Source organism: Saccopteryx bilineata, chromosome 1 (genome assembly GCF_036850765.1).
Source record: "Saccopteryx bilineata isolate mSacBil1 chromosome 1, mSacBil1_pri_phased_curated, whole genome shotgun sequence".
NCBI lineage: Eukaryota > Metazoa > Chordata > Mammalia > Chiroptera > Emballonuridae > Saccopteryx > Saccopteryx bilineata.
The window spans coordinates 62,308,644-62,332,227 of record NC_089490.1 but is presented as its reverse complement, the minus strand read 5'-3'; the positions used below and the strand labels follow the sequence as shown (position 1 = coordinate 62,332,227).

The 23,584-nt window shown below is 38.4% G+C and overlaps 1 protein-coding gene across 1 annotated transcript in view; it reads left to right on the top strand.

Annotated features, from left to right (window-relative positions):
• The window catches only part of RNGTT (RNA guanylyltransferase and 5'-phosphatase), a 284,204-nt gene that overhangs the window by 54,180 nt on the left and 206,440 nt on the right, over window positions 1–23,584 (top strand). The window contains exon 9 of the mRNA XM_066254248.1: window positions 23,384–23,519. Within this exon, the coding sequence (XP_066110345.1) occupies window positions 23,384–23,519 (136 nt within the window). The remainder of the gene's footprint in view (window positions 1–23,383; window positions 23,520–23,584) is intronic.

Sequence of the window (23,584 nt, the reverse complement as noted above, 5' to 3'; positions counted from 1 at the left end):
AAACATGGTTTTTCTTTTTCTTTTTGAGGGCATGAAAAGAGAAATCACTCTAATGCAATGGTTCTCAAACTTTTTGAAGTCGGGGCGCATTTAAAATCCTGCAAATAATTGTAGGCGCACTATATACAAATTTCTGAGAAATATGTTATGATAATTAAGTCAAATATTAAAGAAAAAAATATAAAGTCCAAGCATGCTTTTATGGTAATTAAATAAAATAAATACGACAAAATTAAATTGATTCTGACATTAAAAAAACATTTTTATGTTATATTTTTTGAGTTCTGCTTTTTTTTTTTTTTTACAGAGACAAGAGAGTCAGAGAGAGGGATAGACAGGGACAGACAGGAACGGAGAGAGATGAGAAGCATCAATCATTAGTTTTTCGTTGTACATTGCAACGCCTTAGTTGTTCATTGATTGCTTTCTCATGTGTGCCTTGAACATGGGCCTTCAGCAGACTGAGTAACCCCTTGCACGAGCCAGTGACCTTGGGTCTAAGCTGGTGAGCTTTTGCTCAAACCAGATTAGCCCGCACTCAAGTTGGTGACTGTGGGGTCTCGAACCTGGGTCCTTGGCATCCCAGTCCGACGCTCTATCCACTGTGCCACTGCCTGGTCAGGCGAGTTATGCTTTTTAGAATTTGTAAAAAAGAGAGGTTAAAATATAAAATGACAAAAAAGTTTTCTTTATATATAGATACATTCTTAGTAAGATTTAGTAAATTTGGCAGGTCCCGGTGCAAATGTGTTAAATTTTTTCATTCTTGTGTTTATGAAAAACATGAGCCTGATGTGTCCTAGTGATTTCTTCAATGTTTGGGCATATATTTGAAAGGTAAACTCTCATTTTTTCATCAATACATGGAAAAATTTCTTTTTACTCTTAATTGTGTTGAGCAGGAGTCCCCAAACTTTTTACACAGGGGTCCAGTTCACTGTCCCTCAGGCCGTTGGAGGGCCGCCACATACAGTGCTCCTCTCACTGACCACCATGAAAGAGGTGCCCCTTCCGGAAGTGCGGCGGGGGGGGGGGGGGGGGGGGGAGATAAATGGCCTCAGGGGGCCGCATGCGGCCTGCAGGCCATAGTTTGAGGACACCTGGTGTTGAGGGTAAATTCATATAAATAGGATGTTGAAAATTGTAGTATAATGTTCAAAGCCTTTTTAGATATTGCCACACATTCTTCTTTTATAGAAATCCAAAAGGCTTCAAGAGACAATTCCTTATGTTTAATTATCAATCCACGATCAGTGGATATAGCTGCCAGTTCTTCTGTTAATGTTAAACCAAAATCACTTGAAGCTTCCATGAATGGGTTTCTAATTCAATCGTATTGTTCAGTGTTAAGTGATGGAAATGCTATAAATTAAATTCTGCCCGTCAGCCTTCAAGTCCTATTTTATTTACACTTAACTTTTGCTCACTTCCAGAATCAGATTCTTCAATATCATGCTTCTTTTTGAGAAATCTATCCATTTATTTGGGTTTATTTATTTAAAAATAATATAATATGTTAATAATGAAAATAATGATGTGTTAACAAAAAGAGTGGTATTTCCGTAATGAAATGGTATAATAGAGTAACTGTATTTATTTATATATCTGGGCATATGCCGCAAAACAGCACAGCTAGTAATTTCAGGTCCTGAGTGGGAACAGTGCAGAATTAAGAAAATACAGGGTCAGGAGAGCCCTGTAATTGCTGCTGGCAAGAACATAGCACGCCCAAAAACCTCATCTTGCTTTATTTATAGGGCAAAGTGGGCCATTAGTAAATCTTAACTTTATACCAAACAAAGGATAGAAGAAACTTGCCTTCAGTCTTTCTGGGGAACATGGAGGGTCGTGTAAACAATCCAGCACCACAAGGTTGTTGGCTTGAGCAAGGGGTTACTCGGTCTGCTGAAGGCCCACGGTCAAGGCATATATGAGAAAGCAATCAGTGAGCAACTAAGGTGTCGCAATGGAAAACGGATGATTGATGCTTCTCATCTCTCTTCGTTCCTGACTGTTTGTCCCTATCTATCCCTCTCTCTGACTCTCTCTGTCTCTGTAAAAATAAAATTAAAAAAAAAAAAAAAAAAAAAACCAAACCAGCACCACAGCCTTTTGCAATTTAATCAGGAAAGTGAGGTGGGGGTTGGGCAGACTGTCAGCTTACAGCCAATTCCCCACACCTCTGTCCCCCAAAAATCTAAATTCCAAAAACCCTGTTGGTTTTTTGGTCTCCAACAGGCACATATTTTTCTGGAATACCATAGGGCGCACCTGGAAATCTTTTAGGGTACACCAGTGCGCTCTGGCGCACACTTTGAGAACCACTGCTCTAATGTATCAAGCAGATAGGGATTAATAATAAGATTGCTTACAAAGGCATTGAAATGATGGCAAAGCAAAGGGTCGCCTCAAAGTCGGGGATCAGGATGCTGCTGCTGCCCCTGGCGGGAGCTTGTTTGACACTTACTGCTGATGTGCTGGAGGAGAGGCACCTCAGCTCAGGCTGGAATCACTCAGTGCTGCAGCACAGCAGCCGCTCGCTGGGGGGACACTGCAGAGCAGAGACCCTAATCCTGTGGCTGCTGCCTTCAGTGCCACCTGAGGTGCTTCCAGAAGCAGTAAGTTTCTCCCTTTCTCCTCTTTCCAAGTCTCTTCCCAGGGAGTCTGGGAAGTGTAGTTTGCTTGCTTTCTCAAACTAAGGTACCCCGAGAGCACACAACTGTAGGGCTGGAGCTGATTACAGAAAGACAGCTAACTTGCTCTGGCCAGCTGGCTCAGTGGATAAAAGTATCTGCTGAGGTAATGGGTTCGCTTGCTGAACAGGCTGCATTTAAGAAGCAATCCATGAATGCACAACTAAGTGAAACAACTAAGTAGAACAGTGAATTGATGCTTCTCTTTCTTTCTCTCCCCCTTCCCTTTCTATCTCTCTCTTTCTCAAATCAATGAAAAAAATTTTAAAAAATACAGAAAGGTAGCTAACTTGCCCAGAGTTCAAAACCATGACTGCTACTTAAAGTAGAATGTTCCTATTGTTGAATATAAATAGGTTCTTTTTTACTCAACTAATTGCCTTTATTGTATAATCAAGTTTTTTCAAGGTTTTAGTCATTTTATTTCTTGTTTCAACTATTCTTTTGTTATTCTTTAATATCTTCTATTTTCTTTTTTAGAGTCTTCTGTGATTTCTAGCCTTTTTCTAAAGCTCTGTTCCCAGCTTTTATCCTGGTTGGATCTAGCTTTCTGGATTCCAGGTTTTTTCTTTCCTCCCTTCTCTTTCCTTCCTGCTTTTCTTTCTTTGTTTAGGTTTACTTTATCACTGTGCAAGGATACTTTTTTTTTTAAGGATACTTTCTTAAATCACTTGCTAAAACAGTATGTGTAGGAAGTCTCCCATATATGTGCTTAAGTATATGAAAATATGATTGCTCTGGCCCTGTGTGTAATAGTTTGGCTGTGTCTTGCCTGACCAGGCAGTGGCACAGTGGATAGAGTGTCAGACTGGGATGAAGAGGACCCAGGTTTGAAACTTGGAGGTCACCGGCTTGAGTGTGGGCTCACCAGCTTGAGCATGGGATCATAGACATGACCCCATGGTTGCTGGCTTGAGCCCAAGGCTTGAGCAAGGGGTTACTCACTGTGCTGTAGGCCCCCTGTCAAGGCATGTATGAGAAAGCAACTAAAGTGCTGCAATGAAGAATTGATACTTCTCATCTCTCTCTCTTCCTGTCTGTTCCTCTCTGTGTCTCTCTGTCTTACAAAAAAGAAAAAAAAATAGTTTGGCTGTCTTAAATTTTAGGTTAAGAATGATTTTTCCTCAGTATACGTATTAAAAGCCTTCTTTAATATCTTCTATTAACCACTACTATCGATAAAATGTCTGATATTCAGAGTCTAGTTTTTTTGTGAGTGGTCTACTCCTGGAAAGTTTTAAGACTTTTCTCTGAAATTTCCTAGCAGATGTCTTAGTATGTGGGCTTTTCCTCCCTCCCATGCCTCTTTCTAATCTTTGTGCTGGATACTTAATCTCTTTGCATCTGAAAACTTGAGTTCTTCCAACCAGGAAATGTTATCCTCTGATACTTGATCCCACCCTTACTGATCCCTCAACCCCCACTTTCCTGTTCTAGATTGTAAGACTGGTGGCCACAGCCATGGCCATGCAGGTTCTGTACTTGGATTTGAGCAGAAGGTAAAGGAACTGTGGACCCAGAAAATGGTGGGCCATTTCATTTATTCAAGTCTCATAATGGCGGATGAGCAAACAGGCAGGGAAAACTGCTTCCCTCTCTCTCAGGCTCCCAAGCCACGAAACACTTCTCTGGACTCACTGGACTCACAAGCCCCCTCTCTACACTTATAGCCTGGACTCCCCAATAAGAACAGGCTGGCAGAAATACCCCCTCTCCAACAAACAATAGCAAACAAGCACCCACAGCCTTCCACAGATTACACACACTTGGCGCTGGCTTTGCCAATGCATCAATTAGGCAAAATATAAGTAAGCGAACCTAACACAGTTGTTTGCCAACATAGACTATACTGTTCATGTTATACTGCTTAGATTCTAGATTCTTTTTGCTGTAATCTTGTTTCTCATATGTTTCCTTTCCTGTCTGTTTTCAGCTTTCCTGGAAATTTTCTTATTTTCTTTTTATCTTTCTAATGATAGTCCTTTGTAGTTGATATTTCTGGGTTGGATCATTGGGGTTTTGCAAGAACAGGCAGCTCAATTTTGAGATGTTGCTACCTCTGCAGTGCTTGTCAGCTCTTCTCCATCTATTCTTTGTTGACTAGAAATATATGGAAATAGTTTTATCTGCTGATGTTGTTCCCTCCTTTTCTTCATTATCTTCATTGTTGTGTGTTGTATTAGTTTTCTATTGCTACTTAACAAATCATCTCAAAATTACCTACAAATTTTTTAATGTAAATGCCTTTATTTGAACTAATACATTGCTATCAAATTACATCTCTTTTCAGAGTTAGAGTAAGATTATAATCTTAAAAACTATAGCAAACAGCTTGACAAAGCTAGCGTACATAAGTCCTACATACATATTGTTATTTTTTAGTGACCACATTTCCTTGTCTTAAGTGTAGAATTAGAAATTCTATTGTACATTTAGCATACTTGGCCTACTGCATCCTACCTAAGTTCTGAGCACACTCTCTCCTCAAAAGTGTCATATTCAACAGTATTTTAAATCTAAAGAGTTTGATGAAACAGGTTTTAAGACAAACAAGCAGATACTGAACCAAGTGTTTTAAGAAAAAATATGTCAACTGTTTACAGATTGGGTATGAGGGGGAAGATGCAAATTTAAAGTACTTTTTCCTCTACCTATATAGCTGCAAATTTAACATCTTCAAATAACATTTTGTCATATTTTTGGGAGTACCATATTTCCCCATGTATAAGATGCACCCATGTATAAGACGCATCTTAATTTTGGGGCCTGAAATTTGAAAAAAAAAATGTTTTACATGAAGTTATTGAACTCAAGTTTTAAAATATAAAATTCATATAACTCTTCATCACTATCAAAACTCTTATTCATTAGCTTGTCCTCATCTGTGTCTGATGACAAATTATTGTCTTCATATATTGCCTTGTCCTCAGTTCTATCTATGGCATTTGAAATGCCACACTTCTTAAATGACTTGACAGTGATCTCAATCTTGATATTATCCCAGGATCTTTTCACCCAGGTACAAACTTTTTCTATAGTTAGTTTCTTCACTCTTCCTGCTGGTGTCAAATTGTCCTCAGAAGACTTCATTCATTGGTTCCATTTGTCTCTCATGGCAGCTTTGAAGGGTTTGTTAATGCCGACATCAAGTGGTTGGAGCTTGGATGTCAAACCTCCAGGTATGACGGCAAGTTTTGTTTTTTGCTCTGCAGCAATCATCTTAGTGTTTTTTTGTTTTTTTTTTTTTTGTTACGTGTGCCCTGAACTGATCAAGCACCAATAGGACAGGTTTGCATAAGAGCCCACCTGGTGTCCTTCTCCAAACTTTCTCAAACCAGATCTTCCTCCCATCCTGATCCATCCAATCCTTGTCATGAACATGGATAATCACTCCTCGAGGAATGTCTTCTTTTGGCATTGTTTTGTGTTTGAAAATCAGCATAGGAGGCAGCTTGGTTCCGTTGGCACAACAAGCTAGAACAACTGTATAATGGCTCTTTTCACGTCCACTTGTCTTCACAGTTACAGCTTTCACCCCTTTTATCAACAGTTCTGTTACTTGGGACATCAAATTGAAGAGGAACTTTGTCCATATTTGCAGTCTGTCCCAACTCAAACTGATATGTCTTCCAACATTGAATGACAAAACAATGAAATTCAAGGACCTTCTGCTCATAGCTTTCAGGCATCTTTTGGACAAGTCTGGTGTGTGTACACATGCTTATTCCATTCCGTTTCATGAATCTGAAGCACCAATTGTGTCCTCCTTTGAAATCACTAACTTCTTTTTCATCAGCCACTCTTCTTTCCTCATGCTGAACCATCTTTGTGGACATAGGAATTCCAATTGCTCTTTGCCCTTCAATCCATATCTTCAATTCCCTCTCTAAATCAGGCTATTTTGCGGACTTGCCTCTCATGGCCTTTTTCTGCCATGGTGTTTTTAGTAGGGTTTCTTCTTTTCGTAGCCAGTCTCAGATTGATTTCTCAGTTGGAGGAGGACCAAACTTATGTCCAGCAGCATGATTTCCATTCACTTTTGCAAATTGGATCACTTTTAACTTGAATTCAGCACTGTACGAAAATCTTTTCTGAGCCATTTCTGGGAAGAATGTGGCGAAACGCAACCTATTGTGATCTATACCAATAGCAAGTGCAAAACAATGAGTATGAAAAAGCAGGAAATGCAAGTAAAAAAATGCACAACAATGAGTGCAAAAACAAGCGTGAAGAAGTGGGAAATTCAAATAAAAAAACAACAACCACTGTATAAGACGCACCCAGTTTTAAGACCCCAAGTTTTTCGAAAAAGGGTGCGTCTTATACATGGGGCTATATAGTAATTTAGCTGGGTGCTTCTGGTTCAGTGTCTCTCATGAAGTTGCTGTCAAGCTGTTGGCCAGGGCTGTCACCTCAGGGCTCCACCTCCAACCTCGTTCACGTGGTTAATGACAGGCCTCACTCTGTGCTTGCTTTCTGCCTGAAGCCTACATTCATTGCCTATGGACCTATCTATAGGCCTTGTGGGGAGGGAAAACTTTTCTTCTACCTGTTTAGGCTCAGTTTTGCTGGACCTCAGAATAAAACTGACAAAAGAGAAGAGAAGAACCAACTTAATTCATATGTATATAAGAGTACACAAAAGAAGTGGTTTGCTAAATGGCTGGAGTTCAGGGCTTATATACCTAACTTAATAGGGAAAAAGATGGGGAAGGAAAGGCTTTCATGGGGAGATAAAAGAGTTTTTTTTTTTTTTTTTTTTTTTTTATTAGGAAAGACAAATGGGTTTTAAGGGTAAAGAAGGGGAGATAAGAAAGTTTATGGTAATGTTTATTTATACTGATGCTAGCCATCTTTTTCTTCTTCATGGCCGTAAAACTCCCAGAGAGGGAATTTATGATAGTTTCACTCTTAATCTCCTTCCTTGGTGTGAAGCCTCCCTCAGAAGGGGATTTATGGAAGCCTCATCCTCATAAATTTCTGCTCTTGGATTAGGGAAGCTTTGAGAAGGGTTTTTATGCATCTGTTGAGCCTCAAAGGTCTTCAGCTTAATATAATCTTACTAGCTCTATGTTCTAAGTGGGTCCCCACAGCTGCATGAGTGTTCTTACCACATAGCAGCCAGCTTCCCCCAGAGCAAATGATCAGAGAGAGTAGGCACTCTAAGGCAGTGATTTTCAACCTCAACTGGTGTGCCACAAGAATTTCCCAAATATACAATACTTGACTATTTAGCCAGAGGCACTGACCTCTTTTCCCTAGATTGTCAAGTGATAATGACAACAGCCAACACAACAACAGTCATCCAGTGTGAATAAATCACATACCCCTTTTATTTGATCACATCAGCAAAAAATACGTTTTTGGGGTGTGGCAGAATTTTAATAATTAGTCTATGTGCACCATGAGATGAAAATGTTTGAAAATCACTGTTCTTGGATATCCAAGATGGAAGTACTAGTCTTTTTATAATCTAATCTAATCTCAAAAAGTATTTTACAATCACTTTTGCCATATTCTGTTTGTTGGAAGTGAGATATAAATCCAGGCCACACTCAAGGAGAGGGAAATTAAGCTTCACTTCTTTGAAGGGAAGAATGTCAAAGAATTTGAAGACTAGTAGACATATATTTAAAATAACAGATGGAGCTCTGGCCTAGTAGCTCAGCATCATTCGACATGCCAGGGTTTCAGGTTCAATCCCTGTTCAGGGCACATACAAGAATCAACCAATGAATACATAAATCAGTGGAACAAAAAAATCGATGTTTCTTTCTTTCTTTCCTCTTTCTAAATTTTTTTTTTTTTTTTTTTGTGGCAGAGACAGAGTCAGAGAGAGGGACAGATAGGGACAGACAGGAAGGGAGAGAGATGAGAAACATCAGTTCTTTTTCGGTTCCTTAGTTGTTCATTGATTGATTTCTCATATGTGCCTTGAGGGGGGGGGTAAGGGGGAGGGAGGGCTACAGCAGACTGAGTAACTCCTTGCTCGAGCCAGCGACCTTTGGCTCAAGCTGGTGAGCTTTGCTCAAACCCTGATGAGCCCGCACAGTAGCTGTGACCTTGGAGTCTCGAACCTGGGTCCTCTGCGTCCCAGTCTGATGCTTTATCCACTGTGCCACCACCAGGTCAGGCTAAAAATTTTTAAAAAAGTAAAAAATACCAACAGATGGATTTATATTTCAAAAAACTTTTATTTTGATATTGTTTGGAGGAAAAATCATACTGGATCATTATATTCCATTGTATGAATGCACCATTATTTGAAAAAACTTGTGTGGTTAAAAATTCAGATTGTTTTGAAATTTTTGCTTTTATAATAGGACTATGATAATATTATTCTAGATAACATTTCATATGAATATTCATTTGATAGTTCATTTATTGCTGTACTCTATATACACATTTGATGAAAAATACTTATAAAATGTGTATTTTTTTAAAGTAAAAATACTCCAGTTTATTAAATATTTTTGTTACATTTTCTGCAGTGATATTTTAAGGATCATGTTCTGAACTAGTATATTTTAATGATTTACTAAACAGATTCATGAAAAGTTTTTTCCAGTGGCTTTTGGTTTTGTTGTGCCACTTTATGACTTCACTAGAGGGCAGCAGAGGACCACCTTTAATTCAGGATGCCTTTCTGAAGCAGAATTTTAGTTGTATCTAGTGTAATGTATATCTCATTCATCCCAATTTATTAATTTGGGATTATTGAGACTTTATTAAGGATTAGAGGGATCAGTGTACATCTACATTGAAAACAGCAATTTTGATATTGCTGACATGGTCTTTTGGGATTTACATCTGAATTATTTTATTTGTAGATGACATGCAGTGTTATTTTGAAACTATTTCTGTAAAAACTAATTTGCCATATTAAAGTTCCTAAAAGTGTTTTTGTTTGCTTCTGGAAGCAGCTGTTCTCAGAGTTGAAAGAATGATGTGGTTTGTGTTGGGAACAAAGGAGTCCAATAGAAAAACTGTTGAAATGTAGGTCTTCTATTTTAGATAGTGAAATTTAGGTTCATAGGGTAGGAAAGTCATTTGATATTATATATGGTATGTGAAGAACAGTGATTTTGATACATACCCTTCAATTACATTTGGGAGAGATTTCTATAACCATATGCTTTCTTTGTAAAAAATTATATATCATGTAGTATTTTTACTTTCTTGAGGAAGTATATTCAGATTTTGCATGTTAATGGGAATTTGGCTCCCAAAAGAAATTTGTATCTGTGAGCCAGGTACAGAAATAAAAAATGAGTAATTCTGACAGCTCTTTTAAAAAATTGTACAATCTGATTTATCGACGACTTTACAGGCAGCGCATCTTGGAACAGTAGTGCATCTCTAACTCTCAGTCCAGGTCTGATATTGCTGCCATTGCTGGTATTTTTGCTGGCAGGTGAGCTTTCTGGATAAATTTTATTTTAGTAACATCTTAGATTTTAAAATTTTAATTATTTAAATACCTTTGTATTTAAAAAAGAGAACTAAATTCTGCTTCCTCATGAACTATTTAGAATGACTTTTAAGCTTTTCATGTGTTATATTAGTCTGATAAAATGTAAACCGTCGGCTACATGAAGCATAAAGTTTATTCTTGTTTTATTTATTAGTTATTATAATAGTTTTCATATGAACAACTGTAAACCTACTTTTGCCATTCCCTGGATATCTCGGACAAATAAAATTGCTGCTTAAATTGTAAACGTTAAGCAACTGCACAAAGTCTACTTCGTGATCTGGCCTTGGCAGTTGCTTTAATATTATTTAAGAGTTCATATTATACTTATTTTTGTAGCCTTTGTAGTCTTTAGCTACTTATTATGTTTAATATTTACCTGTTAGAATTTCTTCTGGTACTTTGGTGAGAACATGAACAAAGGAAACTAATTTCTAATAGTGTGATCATTAAACTTTATGTGCTAATAGAGAAATTTAAATTGATTTAAAACATTTGGTACACTTAGATATAATTTTACTCACCTTTTCCTTATGTGCATAAGGCAATATTAAATAAAATTAAACATCATGTTTTGAATTATCTTTCTTAAAAGAAACCTTAGTTGTGCTACTAGTTTATTTATAAATTTAGATAACTGAAGATCTTAATAGTAAACTATCTAAGGAAAGCATAGTATGTATTAAAAGTAAAATTATCTCAGTTTTCTTGTAGATTAGGTCTATCCATTTCACTAAAATAATTAAGAAAAATGTTCATTCTTCTAGTAGAAATAATGTGAAAAAAGATGTTGCTTGCTTTAAATAAAATTTCTAAGTTCTACAACAGGAGTTGGGAACCTATGGCTCACGAGCCAGATGTGGCTCTTTTGATGGCTGCATCTGGCTCGCAGACAAATCCTTAATAAAAAAAATAATAACATTAAAAATATAAAACATTCTCATGTATTACAATCCATTCATTTCCTACCGCTCATGTTCATGGTTGTGGGTGGCTGGAACCAATCACAGCTGTCCTCCGGGACAACACCAAATTTGTATTGGATAATGCGTAATGTACACGGGTCGTTGTAGGGCTCTCAGGGGCGTTCATGGCTCTCTCAGCCAAAAAGGTTCCTGACCCCTGTTCTACAAGTTTTAAATGATAGCTATTCTGACTATGTACTTGGTGTCACTAAATAAAGTATTTTAATGTGTGGTCAATTTCCATGGCAATGATAGTCTTGAGAGAAAGATTAGTTTGTGCCTATTTTATTACATATATTTTATTATCTTAATTTTTTTTTTTTTTTGTATTTTTCTGAAGCTGGAAATGGGGAGAGGCAGTCAGACAGACTCCCGCATGCACCCGACCGGGATCCACCCGGCACGCCCACCAGGGGCGAAGCTCTGCCCATCAGGGGGCGATGCTCTGGCCCTACGGGGCGTTGCTCTGCCACGACCAGAGCCACTCTAGCGCCTGGGGCAGAGGCCAAGGAGCCATCCCCAGCGCCCGGGCCATCTTTGCTCCAATGGAACCTTGGCTGCGGGAGGGGAAGAGAGAGACAGAGAAGAAGGAGGGGGTGTGTGGAGAAGCAAATGGACGCTTCTCCTATGTGCCCTGGCCGGGAATCGAACCCGGGTCCCCCTCACGCCAGGCCAGGCCGACGCTCTACCGCTGAGCCAACTGGCCAGGGCCAGGACTCATTTAATTCTTTTTTTTTTTCTTTTCTTTTTTTTGTATTTTTCTGAAGCTGGAAACGGGGAGAGACAGTCAGACAGACTCCCGCATGCACCCGACCGGGATCCACCCGGCATGCCCACCAGGGGCGACGCTCTGCCCACCAGGGGGCGATGCTGTGCCCCTCCGGGGTGTCGCTCTGCCGCGACCAGAGCCACTACAGTGCCTGGGGCAGAGGCCAAGGAGCCATCCCCAGCTCCCGGGCCATCTTTGCTCCAATGGAGCCTTGGCTGCGGGAGGGGAAGAGAGAGACAGAGAGGAAGGAGGGGGGGGGTGGAGAAGCAAATGGGCGCTTCTCCTATGTGCCCTGGCCGGGAATCAAACCTGGGTCCCTTGCACGCCAGGCCGACGCTCTACCGCTGAGCCAACCAGCCAGGGTCATTTAATTCTTAAAACCATTTTAGGAGGTTGAAACTTCTGATGAGAAACTGATCTTAGAAAAGTCAATTGATTTGTGCAAAATTAGTAGCTAGGAAGAGCCTGTCCAGATGCCTGTTCTTACCTACCATAGTAGAGTCCCAATATCTTTCTATGTTCGTGGCTTCTGTTTTGCCTGCAAATATCTTTATTTACTGTATCTTAATATATAATTAATGGTATGTAATACAGGTAATACAGATTCCTTTAATACTAATGTTGGCAAATGAACTTTCAGTATATTATTTTATTTTTAATATTTGTTGCATTTTAGCTATAAATCAGTTCAATTAGAAAGTAAAGCTGAAACTCAAACTGGTATTTCAGGATCCTGCTTGCTCCCTGAATACTTCTTGTCTACCAGAGGTGATTGTTTCTTGTACATTATAGATTTAGAATTTTTAGAAAACTTAGATTTATTTGAATAGGACATGTTATTTGGAGTATGAGAGATTTTATGGAAGGGATTTTTGAGTAAGAGTTTGAAGATAATGTATTTTAGGACAAGATGGTGTAGTAGTTGTAGATAGGTAGGCTTAGCTACAAGCATGTACAACTTTCTGAGCAGTGGAGTATGGGAAATTGAAAAAGGAATAAGGAAGTTGTAATTCTGAAGTTAAAGTGTATACTTAGTGGTTGGGAGTTAGGATCATTTCATAATACAGGAGGTATTCGGGTTATGACACAGTTCTGTTCCTATGACAGTGACATCACCCAAATATTGGTGTAAGTTGAAATACACCCTAGCCTAAGTCACTTACCTATCCTAACACAGTTGTAAAATCATAATCTAGAACAGGGTAGTCAACCTTTTTATACTTACCGCCCACTTTTGTATCTCTATTAGTAGTAAAATTTTCTAACCGCCCACTGGTTCCACAGTAATGGTGATTTTTAAAGTAGGGAAGTAACTTTATAAAATTTATAAAGCAGAGTTACAGCAAGTTAAAGCATATAATAATAATTACTTACCAAGTATTTTATGTCAGATTTTTGCTAAGTTTGACAGAATAAATCTTTATAAAACAACTTACTATAGTTAAATCTATCTTTTTATTTATACTTTGGGTGCTCCGCTACCGCCCACTATAAAAGCTGGAACGCCCACTAGTGGGCAGTAGGGACCAGGTTGACTACCACTGATCTAGAACATAAAAACACAAGCCACAGAAAAAGGAAAAGGACATAAATATACTGTACTGTATATACATTGTACTGCATATTCTTCTGCTGTGTGCAACCAAACTAGTTCGCCCACATAGTCTATAAGTAGGATGCTAATGGCGTAAGCCGAAACACTCACATCTCAATTTTTTAAAAGTTTTTATGGAAGTGAGTGTCGTAAACTTGAAAGTCATATGTTGAGACTGTTGTAACCCGAGAACCCCAGTATTTGAAATTGAGATTTCAGCTCTAATCTGCCTGCCTGTTTTTTAAGGGTCTAGGTAACAGCATGGTTGAGTCTGGTATTACAGTCTCTGGAACTGGAATATTCTTCCCAAAGCCCATAATGATAGCATCGATACTATTGACGCTTCATGTAAACAAAGTAAGCAAGTTAAATTATTTTTTTAATTGTGGGGTGGTTTAGAACAAATTTACTCTCTATCTTATTATACACTGATGATCTGTGTTACATATCACTTTTCTATGGAATGGAAGGGAGAAATGTAGACACTGACACTGACCCCTATGCCTTGCCAAACTCTTTTATGGTGTTGATTTTTAAGCTTTGTATAAGATTTTCAGTCTTACTGATTAAAGGGGATTTCTTGAAATAGAAACAGTACTTTGAAAATTATTAATTCTGTTAAAAGAAAGAAGCATATGTAATATTTTAATGGGAAGGCTTGGAGAACTTGTAATTATTTTTTTAATTGTAGATACCGCTAGGTCTTCAAGATTTACTTGTGATGAGTTACCTAAATTTAAATAAGAGTCTTTTGACTGATGATTTTTTCATAGACATAGTTTACCAAGTACCAACCTTAAACAAAACTTAGATAACAGATCACAGTACAAATTGCTGTATAAACAACATATAAAATAAAGATGACTATGCTTTGGGAGAAGACATTTATATATTAGCAAATTGTCCAGATACTCAGTAGCATGCTTCTGCCCTGCCATTAGTATACAATTAACATTCTAAGATCAAAGGTTGGTTAGACAAATATGACAGTTAAATTGGTGGGGAAATGAATGGTCTTGGCAATTTAAAATGAAATAATATATGATGTTTAATTTCTGTGGTAGATATGTAAGTGATCACATAATAGAATGAAATTGTGGACTTAAAGTGAGTTTAAGACCATAAAGATCTAAACACATCTACTTCATAACTTTAGATTGATGTGATATGATGATTAAGAAAGAGCTAATCCCAGGCCGTGGCCTGTTGGCTTAGTGGTAGAGTGTCAGCCTGGCATGTGGGAGTCCTGGGTTCGATTCCTGACGGTGGCGCAGAGGAGAAGCACCCATGTGCTTCTCCATCCTTCACTCTCTCCTTTCTCTCTCTCTCTTCCCCTCCTGCAGCCAAGGCTCCATTGGAGCAAAGTTGACCCAGGCGCTGAGGATGGCTCCATGGTCTCCATCTCAGGTGCTAGAATGGCTCTGGTTGCAACGGAGCAATGCCTCAGATGCACAGAGCATCGCACCCTAGTGGGCATACCGGGTGGATCCCAGTTGGGTGCATGCGGGAGTCTGTCTGTCTGCCTGCCTCCCTCCCCACTTCTCACATCAGAAAAATACAAAAAAAAGGGGGGGGGAGGGAGCTAATCCTTTTGAAGAAGTCTGCTATGCTTATAGAATCAATAAATCAAACAAAAGGACCTATTGGAATCTTTCATAATACTGAATGAAAAATTTGCTCGTTTTTGATTAAGAGTATATTAGAACTTTTTTCAGTGGTTGTTAACATCAGAATTAAAAATTTAAAGTTTAGGAGACGTATATGTTCTGTTTAATTTGCTAATGTGAAAATAAGAATGGCTTTAATATGAATTCTTTGATTTTCTGAGAAAATGAATTAAGGTAAAGCTGTCCTTCTTCAAATAATTCTTTCCCCACCAAGGGTTGAAATGTAACTTGTGTGTCATATAAACAGACAATAGCTATTTGAAAGTAAAGCTTATATGTAGAATTACATTATTTGGTCATCAAATATTGATCCTTTTGTGGAAGTGATACAAACAGTGATGTTTGAAGTTATCCGAAGTCTTTTTCTCAGATTCTTTAAGTTACTTATGTTAGTGGACACAACTTTAGGCTGTGTTTTCATAGAATTCTAGTCTGATGGTGGCTGGGTTTATAACCTAGCCTATAAAGCTTGCTTAATTCTGAAGGTAGCTAAATTCATGTGTATGTCTGCTGTGAAAAATGATAAAATCTACTGTGCTGCTGGTAGTTAAACAAACCAGCAACAAATGAAAGAAGTTTATACAAACTCTATTTTGACTTGTTAAAAATCCCTATTAGAGTAAACAAATTTGATTTTATAAGATAAGTAAGAGATAGATCGAGAGTATTATGGAGGTTGTGAAGGGGGCTCTGACACTGATACTGTATTTTGTTGAGATGAGTTGAAACTATGACTTTTAACCCTTTTAACTCAGTTTTTTGTTAACCCTTTGAGTGAGGACATACATGAACGTCATTTGTACTACTCAGAGGGGTTAATCTTGTTTGATAACAGATGTCAGTAGGCTTGATTAGAGTTTTCTTAGGCTAATTAATGGAACTAAATGAATGAGGTAAGAAGGAGGAAAGTTTCTTCTTCATTTGAAAAATTGTAAAATGAACAGCTTTTTTTTCCCTTTTTTTGAAAGAGTGAGAGACAGGCAGGAAGGTAGAGAGATGAGAAGCATCAGCTTGAAGTTGTGGTACTTTAGTTGTTCATTGACTGGAAAGGCTCCAGCTGAGCCAGTGACCCTTTGCTCAAGCCAGCAACCTTTGGGCTTTAAGCCAGTGAGCTTTGGACTTAAGCCAATGACCATGGAATCAGGTAGAATAGATGATCTGCATTCAAGTTGGTAAGCCTGTATTCAAGTAGGTTGAGCCCACATTCAAGCTGGAGATTTTAGGGATCGGAACCTGGGACCTCAGTGTTACATACAGATCAACGCTCAATTACTGCGCCACCACTGTCAGGCTTTAAAGACTTTAAAGAAATGGGAAAAAAATGGGTTAAAAGAGGACATTGATATACTTTTCAAAAGAGATAAAATTTACTGAGCAGTGGGCTAGTGAGAGAAAAAGGAACAGTGTGCATGTAAGTCCCCATGGCGAAGGAGGAAAGCTGGAGTTTGGTAAGTCAGCTGTTCTTGTATTGTTTTTAGGATAAAATTTCGTATGACAGGTGTTCGTGGCTAGGGGGCAGAGTCTGATGAGCTAACTGGTCTTATGTCAGGGAGGTATATAATTGTATCTGATGAAGTGACTCTAAACTATGAGTTTTCTTTTTAAGACATTTAGTATGCCTGAATTTATTTCAGGATCTCTACAAACTTGAAAATTAGGTTTCAGGGACTTGTGTGCCAATTCTGTTGGGAGTAGAAATGAGAGGAAATGTATCTGGTATAGAAATAGTAGAGGTTTGGCAGTGAATTCTTATAAGAGAAAAGATGCAAAGGGAAAGTAAACTCTGAACAATACACTTATCTCTGTTGAAGGACAGGAAATAGACTGCTCACAAAAATTAGGGGATATTTTATTGCTTCATATAGTATAGCTTCAAGGGTGTAGTTCGCATGTTTCTAAGCATGAAGTTATTGTGTAAAGAGCTAATATCGTGTAACGTTTGATATTGAGGATATTTTGGGGAACATAACAGTAGAGTTACATCATAGACACATTTAACTTATTTACAGTAAGATGTATATAGTAGGCAAAAAGAAAAAAAGCCCAGCATATGCATTAGCATTACATTATAAGCAGTGGAAATCCACTTTGGCTAATTTAAGCAGAAGGAGTAATTGGAAAGCTCTCAGGAGAACCACTCTTAGAAAATGAATAGGAATCTAGGGAAGCCAGGCAGCAAGGACCAGTGTCAAGGTCAAGCACTTTGAGTAGGAAGCCACCGTTGGCGCTCACTGATAATGCCTTTGCAATTTTTCAGAACAGTTTTCCAGCTATTTTTACGCCTCTCTGTCACTCATGTTAAAAGTTTTGAGAAAGGAACATTTGATTGTCTTAGATCCTGACCTTGTTTCTAACTTGCTAATTACAGGGATAGAGAAAATCTGGACCTTTTGGTTTCCGATGTGAAAATGAAATCATCCATGTTCACATCCAAAACATAGTGCTGTTATTTTTTCCATACTAAACTGAGCTGTTACCTCTTCCTCCTTAAATGCTCTATGGCTTGGTAAATAAAATGCCCCAGTTTCTCTGGCCAGAAACTTGGAAGTCATCCTTGATTTCTCCTATTTCCTCAGCCCCATGTCTAATCAATAGTATACTATCCTGTCTGCCTCTTAAATGTTTTACATTTATCCACTTGCCTCTAAATTACTGATGCCACTTTAGTCCCACTTGATGTACTATATATAGAAGCCTCATCATTTCTCTGGTCTGTGGATTGGTTCCTACCCTATGTGGGGGTGAACTTCTAAGAGTACAGGTCAGATTATGCTGTTAGTTTGCTAAAACCTTTCAGTGGTCTGCTGTTTACTGATCAATTATTTCTCGGCTTCAATCCACCCTTTTAAATTGTGATGGGGGGACAGGGACTTTGCAAACTACAGTTCTCCAACTTCCTCACCAGCATGTTTTCTGTTGGATTTTACCAGTAGGAGCCTGGCAGGAATTTGGAAGGTGAGAGAAGGAACTTCTCTTGTTTCTAGTTTCTTTATATCTCCAGTAGCCAGTGACAACTGTCTCTTCGTTCTTCAGCTCCTTTTGGCATTCCTAATGCCGCTAGCCTTTCTGCTCGCTCTCAGGGACCAGCTTCTGGGCAGTGCATCCTAGGGAGAGAGAGTGCCCCATTTCCTCACCCACTGGACTATGTCCCCTAAGCTGTTTCAGCGTCTTCCTTTTGTACCTCCTCTGTAGAGATTCAGAATTGAGTTATAGGTCCCCTTTCCTTAGGGGTCTGAGCACCCAGCTCCATGCACCTCTCCCACCCTCTTCCAGGCATAGCTTCATAATACCCTTCCTCCAAACTCCTAGCTTCTGATAATACACCTCTTTCGTTTTGTTCCCCTGGTCCTTCAGGTGGTAGTGCTTCCTGCAGTTATTAATCTCCTGATTACCGTACTTCCCTTTTTACCTCTTCAGCTTTCCATATCTATGTAACCAGTTTTCCTGTATTTATTTAACTGATCTGATGAACATTTGAGTTTTTATTTTTCACTGTTATAAAATGCTCTGAACATCCTTATACCCGTAGCTTTGCTTAAGAAGTAATTGTTGAGTGCCTTCTGCATGTATTCAGAAAACTGTGCAGGACGCTTGGTTGGTGTGAAAGAACAAAATTAATAGGATCTCTGCTTTCATAGAGTATAAGATAAATTTCTAGAAATGTAATTGATGGTAAAGTTTGATCTGAAATGGTGGTAGACTTAAAGTATAAGATGTTTAAATTCTGTTTGACTCTCAGACTGCGAGTATTAGGAATGTGAATTAGTACTTTCAATGCTATTAGTCACCAGTATTTAAAAAATTTTCTCTTCTTAAATTATGTACTTTCTCAACTTCGTTAATGTATATTTGCTGATTTTACTTGATTAGCTATCTCATATTTTGGTGATTGCCATGAAAAGTTGTTTCTAGTAAAGCCAGGAAACTAGCATTTAAAGTAAAATGTTTATAAATTGGGCTTTTCTATAATTTATATAGCTCTTTTGTATATACTTTATTATAAAAAGTAAGTCAATGTTTTCTAATTCAGTTAAAACTTATATTGAATTAATTTTTGTTTTTCAATGAGTAGATATAACACAACCAACTTTGTAATTATGAATATTAAATTTGCTATTGAGGTAATTTCCTAGTTAATAAGAAATTATACTATACTTGTAAATTCTGTCTCCTGAAGATATAGTTATATACTAAGCCAGCATCTGACAGTATATGGGATAGTTGCCTCTTTTTAAAGAATCTGGTTGGCCCTGGCTGGTTGGCTGAGTGTTAGTGCTTCAGCCGGCGGGTGTATGTCTTGGGTCTGATTCCCAGTCAGGGCACACAGGAGATGCGCCCATCTGCTTCCCCACCCTTTTCCCTCTCGCTTCTCTCTCCTCCTCCTCCTTCTCCTGCAGCCATGGCTCGATTGGAGCAAAGTTGGCTGTGGGTGCTGAGGATGGCTCCATGACTTCCACCTCAGGCACTAAAAGGAGTCCGGAACCAAGCAATGCCCCAGATGGGCAGAGCATCACCCCCCAGTGGGCTTGCTGGGTGGATCCCAGTCATGGCACATGCGGGAGTCTGTCTGTGCCTTCCTGCTTCTCACTAAAAATAAAAAAAAATATATATGTATATATAAAGAACCTGACTGTTGTTAGAAACTTTGGAGTAACGTGGACATATTTCCACTTTTTTACCTTCCTTCCCTAACATGAAATAGCTCATTATTCATAGGTATCACATAACAAAGAAAACAATTTAGAGTTCAAATTAAATATCATATCCCAGAAACTTTTGTTCTAAAGCCTGGAAATTTGTACGTGCAGAAGAATCCATAAATATCAGCTGCTAAATAATTTCTCTAGTGTCTCTGTAGATGCAAGCAGTGTTTCCCATGAGCAAACCTTTATAGTGAATTCTATCTCCTAAAGCGTTTTATCTCTTGTCTTTTAAATCTGTTTATATGTGTATGTATACAGTATTTTCTTTTAATTGATATTCCACTTGAAGTAAAAAGAAAGATCACACACACACATACACACACACACGTCAAATAAGCATGTTAAAATATGAATAGAAAATAAACAATTATAACTGGAAAAGCAAATGCAGCAGCATCCTGGGATTTAATGTGTATTCTGTTTGAACATTATAGTTAATTCTGGACTTCTGGTCAGCATGAAGGGAATATTTCTGTCATTATTATATAGTCATAAGAGAAAAACCAATTCTTTTTTCTTAATTGTAAAGTTTATTAACATAAGTCAGATTTTATTAAATTGTGAATATAGAACCCTTACTCTGCTAGATATTAACATATCAGGATTAAGTTTAGTAAAAAATGGGCTAAATAAGATAAAGACCTATGTGTTTTTCACTAACTATTCCTTATATGTACCTTCACTTTCTCAAAGAAAGATGAAGTATTTCCCTAATTTATTTTGCTATGCTTTTTAAAGTAAATAGTAAGCTTTGCTAAATGCTTGTCTAGATCCTTAGACAATATGATGAATTCTGCCTTCAATACCATGTTTGTAGAAGATATTACAACTGCTTTTTATTGAATTTTTTTTTTAAGATTTTATTTACTGATTTTTTTTTAAATTTTTTTTTTTTTGAGAGAGAAAGAAAGGTAGGGGAGGAGGAGCAGGAAGCATCAGCTCTAGTAGTTGCTTCTCAAAAGTACCAGGTAAGCCCTGGGTTTCAAACCAGGGACCTCAGCATTCCAGGTCAACAGTCTATGTCCACTGCATTTGTTTGACCTTTTCTTATGTTGACTTAAATTTTTGGACTACAATTCAGGGCAAGGATAACTCTTCCAAGAAGCTTGGATTCTCCCTCTCCTTCAGGAATTGCTGCTTTTGAAAGCATGAGCAGTAGGGCTTTGGGGACTAAGTATTCCTGTTGTGTGCCAGCCTACTGGCCTGGCAGTTAGTTGGTCTAGGAGTCTTTTCAGATGCACAGTTAGTTCAGACTGCAGCTAATTTTATTATTCCTGGTGAAATCTGAGTCTCTGCAACCCAGATCTGGGAGGGCTAAGGCTCTTCCAATATGTAGGAAGGGCCTGAGTGCTCCACCTCTGCAGGGGCCTGCTGGGACTAATTATTTTGAAAACATTAGTAACAGCATGCTTCCAATCCATTCCAAAGTGTGGCCCCTTTAGTCTTCCTTGCTGCTATTCACATACCACTTTTACTGTAATCAGCTCTCTCATTTCTCCCCAGCCAATCTAAACATGCCTATATGCTCTTTAAAACACTTGTTTATGGGATACAGATTATCCTCCATTTTATTTAATGTTTTATCTATTCCTTGGCCTTACCTTGATTCAGTTCCGTCTTTCAGTTTTTGCTTCTTTTTTCTGACCTATCCTGTGGGTCGGAGATTGGACAGACCTGCTAGCATTCTTCTCCATTCTCAGTGGTACATCCAGATTTTTTAAATTTATTTATTCATTTTTTTTTAATTTTTTATTTATTTATTTATTTTTATTTATTCATTTTAGAGAGGAGAGGGAGAGACAGACAGAGAGAGAGAAGGGGGGGAGGAGCTGGAAGCATCAACTCCCATATGTGCCTTGACCAGGCAAGCCCAGGGTTTTGAACCGGCGACCTCAGCATTTCCAGGTCGACGCTTTATCCACTGCGCCACCACAGGTCACATCCAGATTTTTATTCTTCCACTCTTTCATTTAACAACAACAAGATGATTCTATCTCCTTGAAGCCCATACCTTTTAATTTACTAATTTCTTGCTGTTAGTTTTCTCTCATTCTTGGAGGATTTTGGACCTGGATATAGTCTCCATTTTTACCCTACATCTTGCCATTATGTATTTGGTAGCATTGCTTATCAACCTGTAATTTTCTGAACTTGAACCCATCTGGACTTTATTTTTATATGTGATGTGAGGTAGAGCTTTGTTCTTGATGATCCACTGATGGGAATCTGATTATATCTTGACCATTTGAAGAATGATGCATTCTCTCTCTCTCTCTCTCTCTCTTTTTTTTTTTTTGACAGAGACAGATAGAGGGACAGACAAGGACAGACAGGCAAGTAGGGAGAAACGGATGAGAAGCATCAGTTCTTTGTTACGGAACCTTAGTTGTTCATTGATTGCTTTCTCACATGTGTCTTGACTGGGAGGCTACAGCAGAGGGAGTGACCTCTTGCTCAAGCCAGCGACCCATCACTCAAGCTGGTGAGCCCATGCTCAAACCGGATGAGCCCGTGCTCAGACTTGTAATCTCAGGGTTTCGAACCTAGGTCCTCTGCGTCCCAGGCCGATGCTATTCACTGTGCCACCGCCTGGTCAGGCATGATGCATTCTAAAGTACATAAATTCTGAAGTAATTAGTAAGAATTGTACCTGAAGTGGTGATATCTGGCTATATTGCAATTTTGATTCCAGGAGAAATGGCTGTTTTGCTAACTGTAGTGTAGCAGAAAGAACTTTGGATAGTTTGAGGTCTGGCCATTTGCAAATCACTTACTTTCTTTTTCTTTGTACTACAAAGGGGAAAGAGTAATACATGAAAATGCAATTAATTGCATATCTGTTTGATAAACTTTGATGTTTAAGATCTAATAAAAATGAGAGAACTATTCTCTCCTAAGATGGATCATAAGGTTGCACTTGAACATCACATTGTCTTCATAAAAACTTTTCATTTCTCTATAGCCTGTGTTTTTTATAGGACACAATTTTTTTTTAAGGAGAATATTTGTGCCTGACCAGGCAGTGGCATAGTGGATGGAGCATCAACCTGGGATGCCGAGGTCCCAGGTTTGAGACCCTGAGGCTGCCAGCTTGAGTGCGTAGGCTCATCTGGCATGAGTGTGGGGTTGCTGGCTTGAGCATGGGATCATAGACAGGACCTTATGGTGACTGGCTTGAGCCCATGGTCGCTGGCTTGAGCAAGGGGTCACTGGCTCGGCTGGAGCCCCCTGGTCAAGACACATATGAGAAAGCAATCAATGAACGACTAAAGTGCTACAACAGCAAATTGATGCTTCTTATCCCTCTCTCTTCCTGTCTGTCTGTCTCTCTAGCTAGAAAAGAAATAAATTTGTTACTAGTGGTACTTTACTCTGAAAGATAGGGGGGATGAGGAGGAGTCTAGTGAACAGTATTCCATGCAGCTATGCTGAGTCTAAGGAAAAACAATTTGTTATTTCTTATGACCCTATTCTTGAATTATGCTGTTAATACTACCCTTTAAATGTTTTATTTACAGGTATATGATGTTGATTGATGGCACAAATGAAGTTTTTATGATTGATAGAGCTAATTCAGTGTTTCATGTTTCAAATCTGGAATTCCCATTTCGTAAAGATCTCCGCATACATTTATCAAATACTCTCTTGGATGGGGTATGTCATATATTATCCTTTAATAAAAAATTAAACATTGTAATTTTTATTTTTCTTATAAGTAA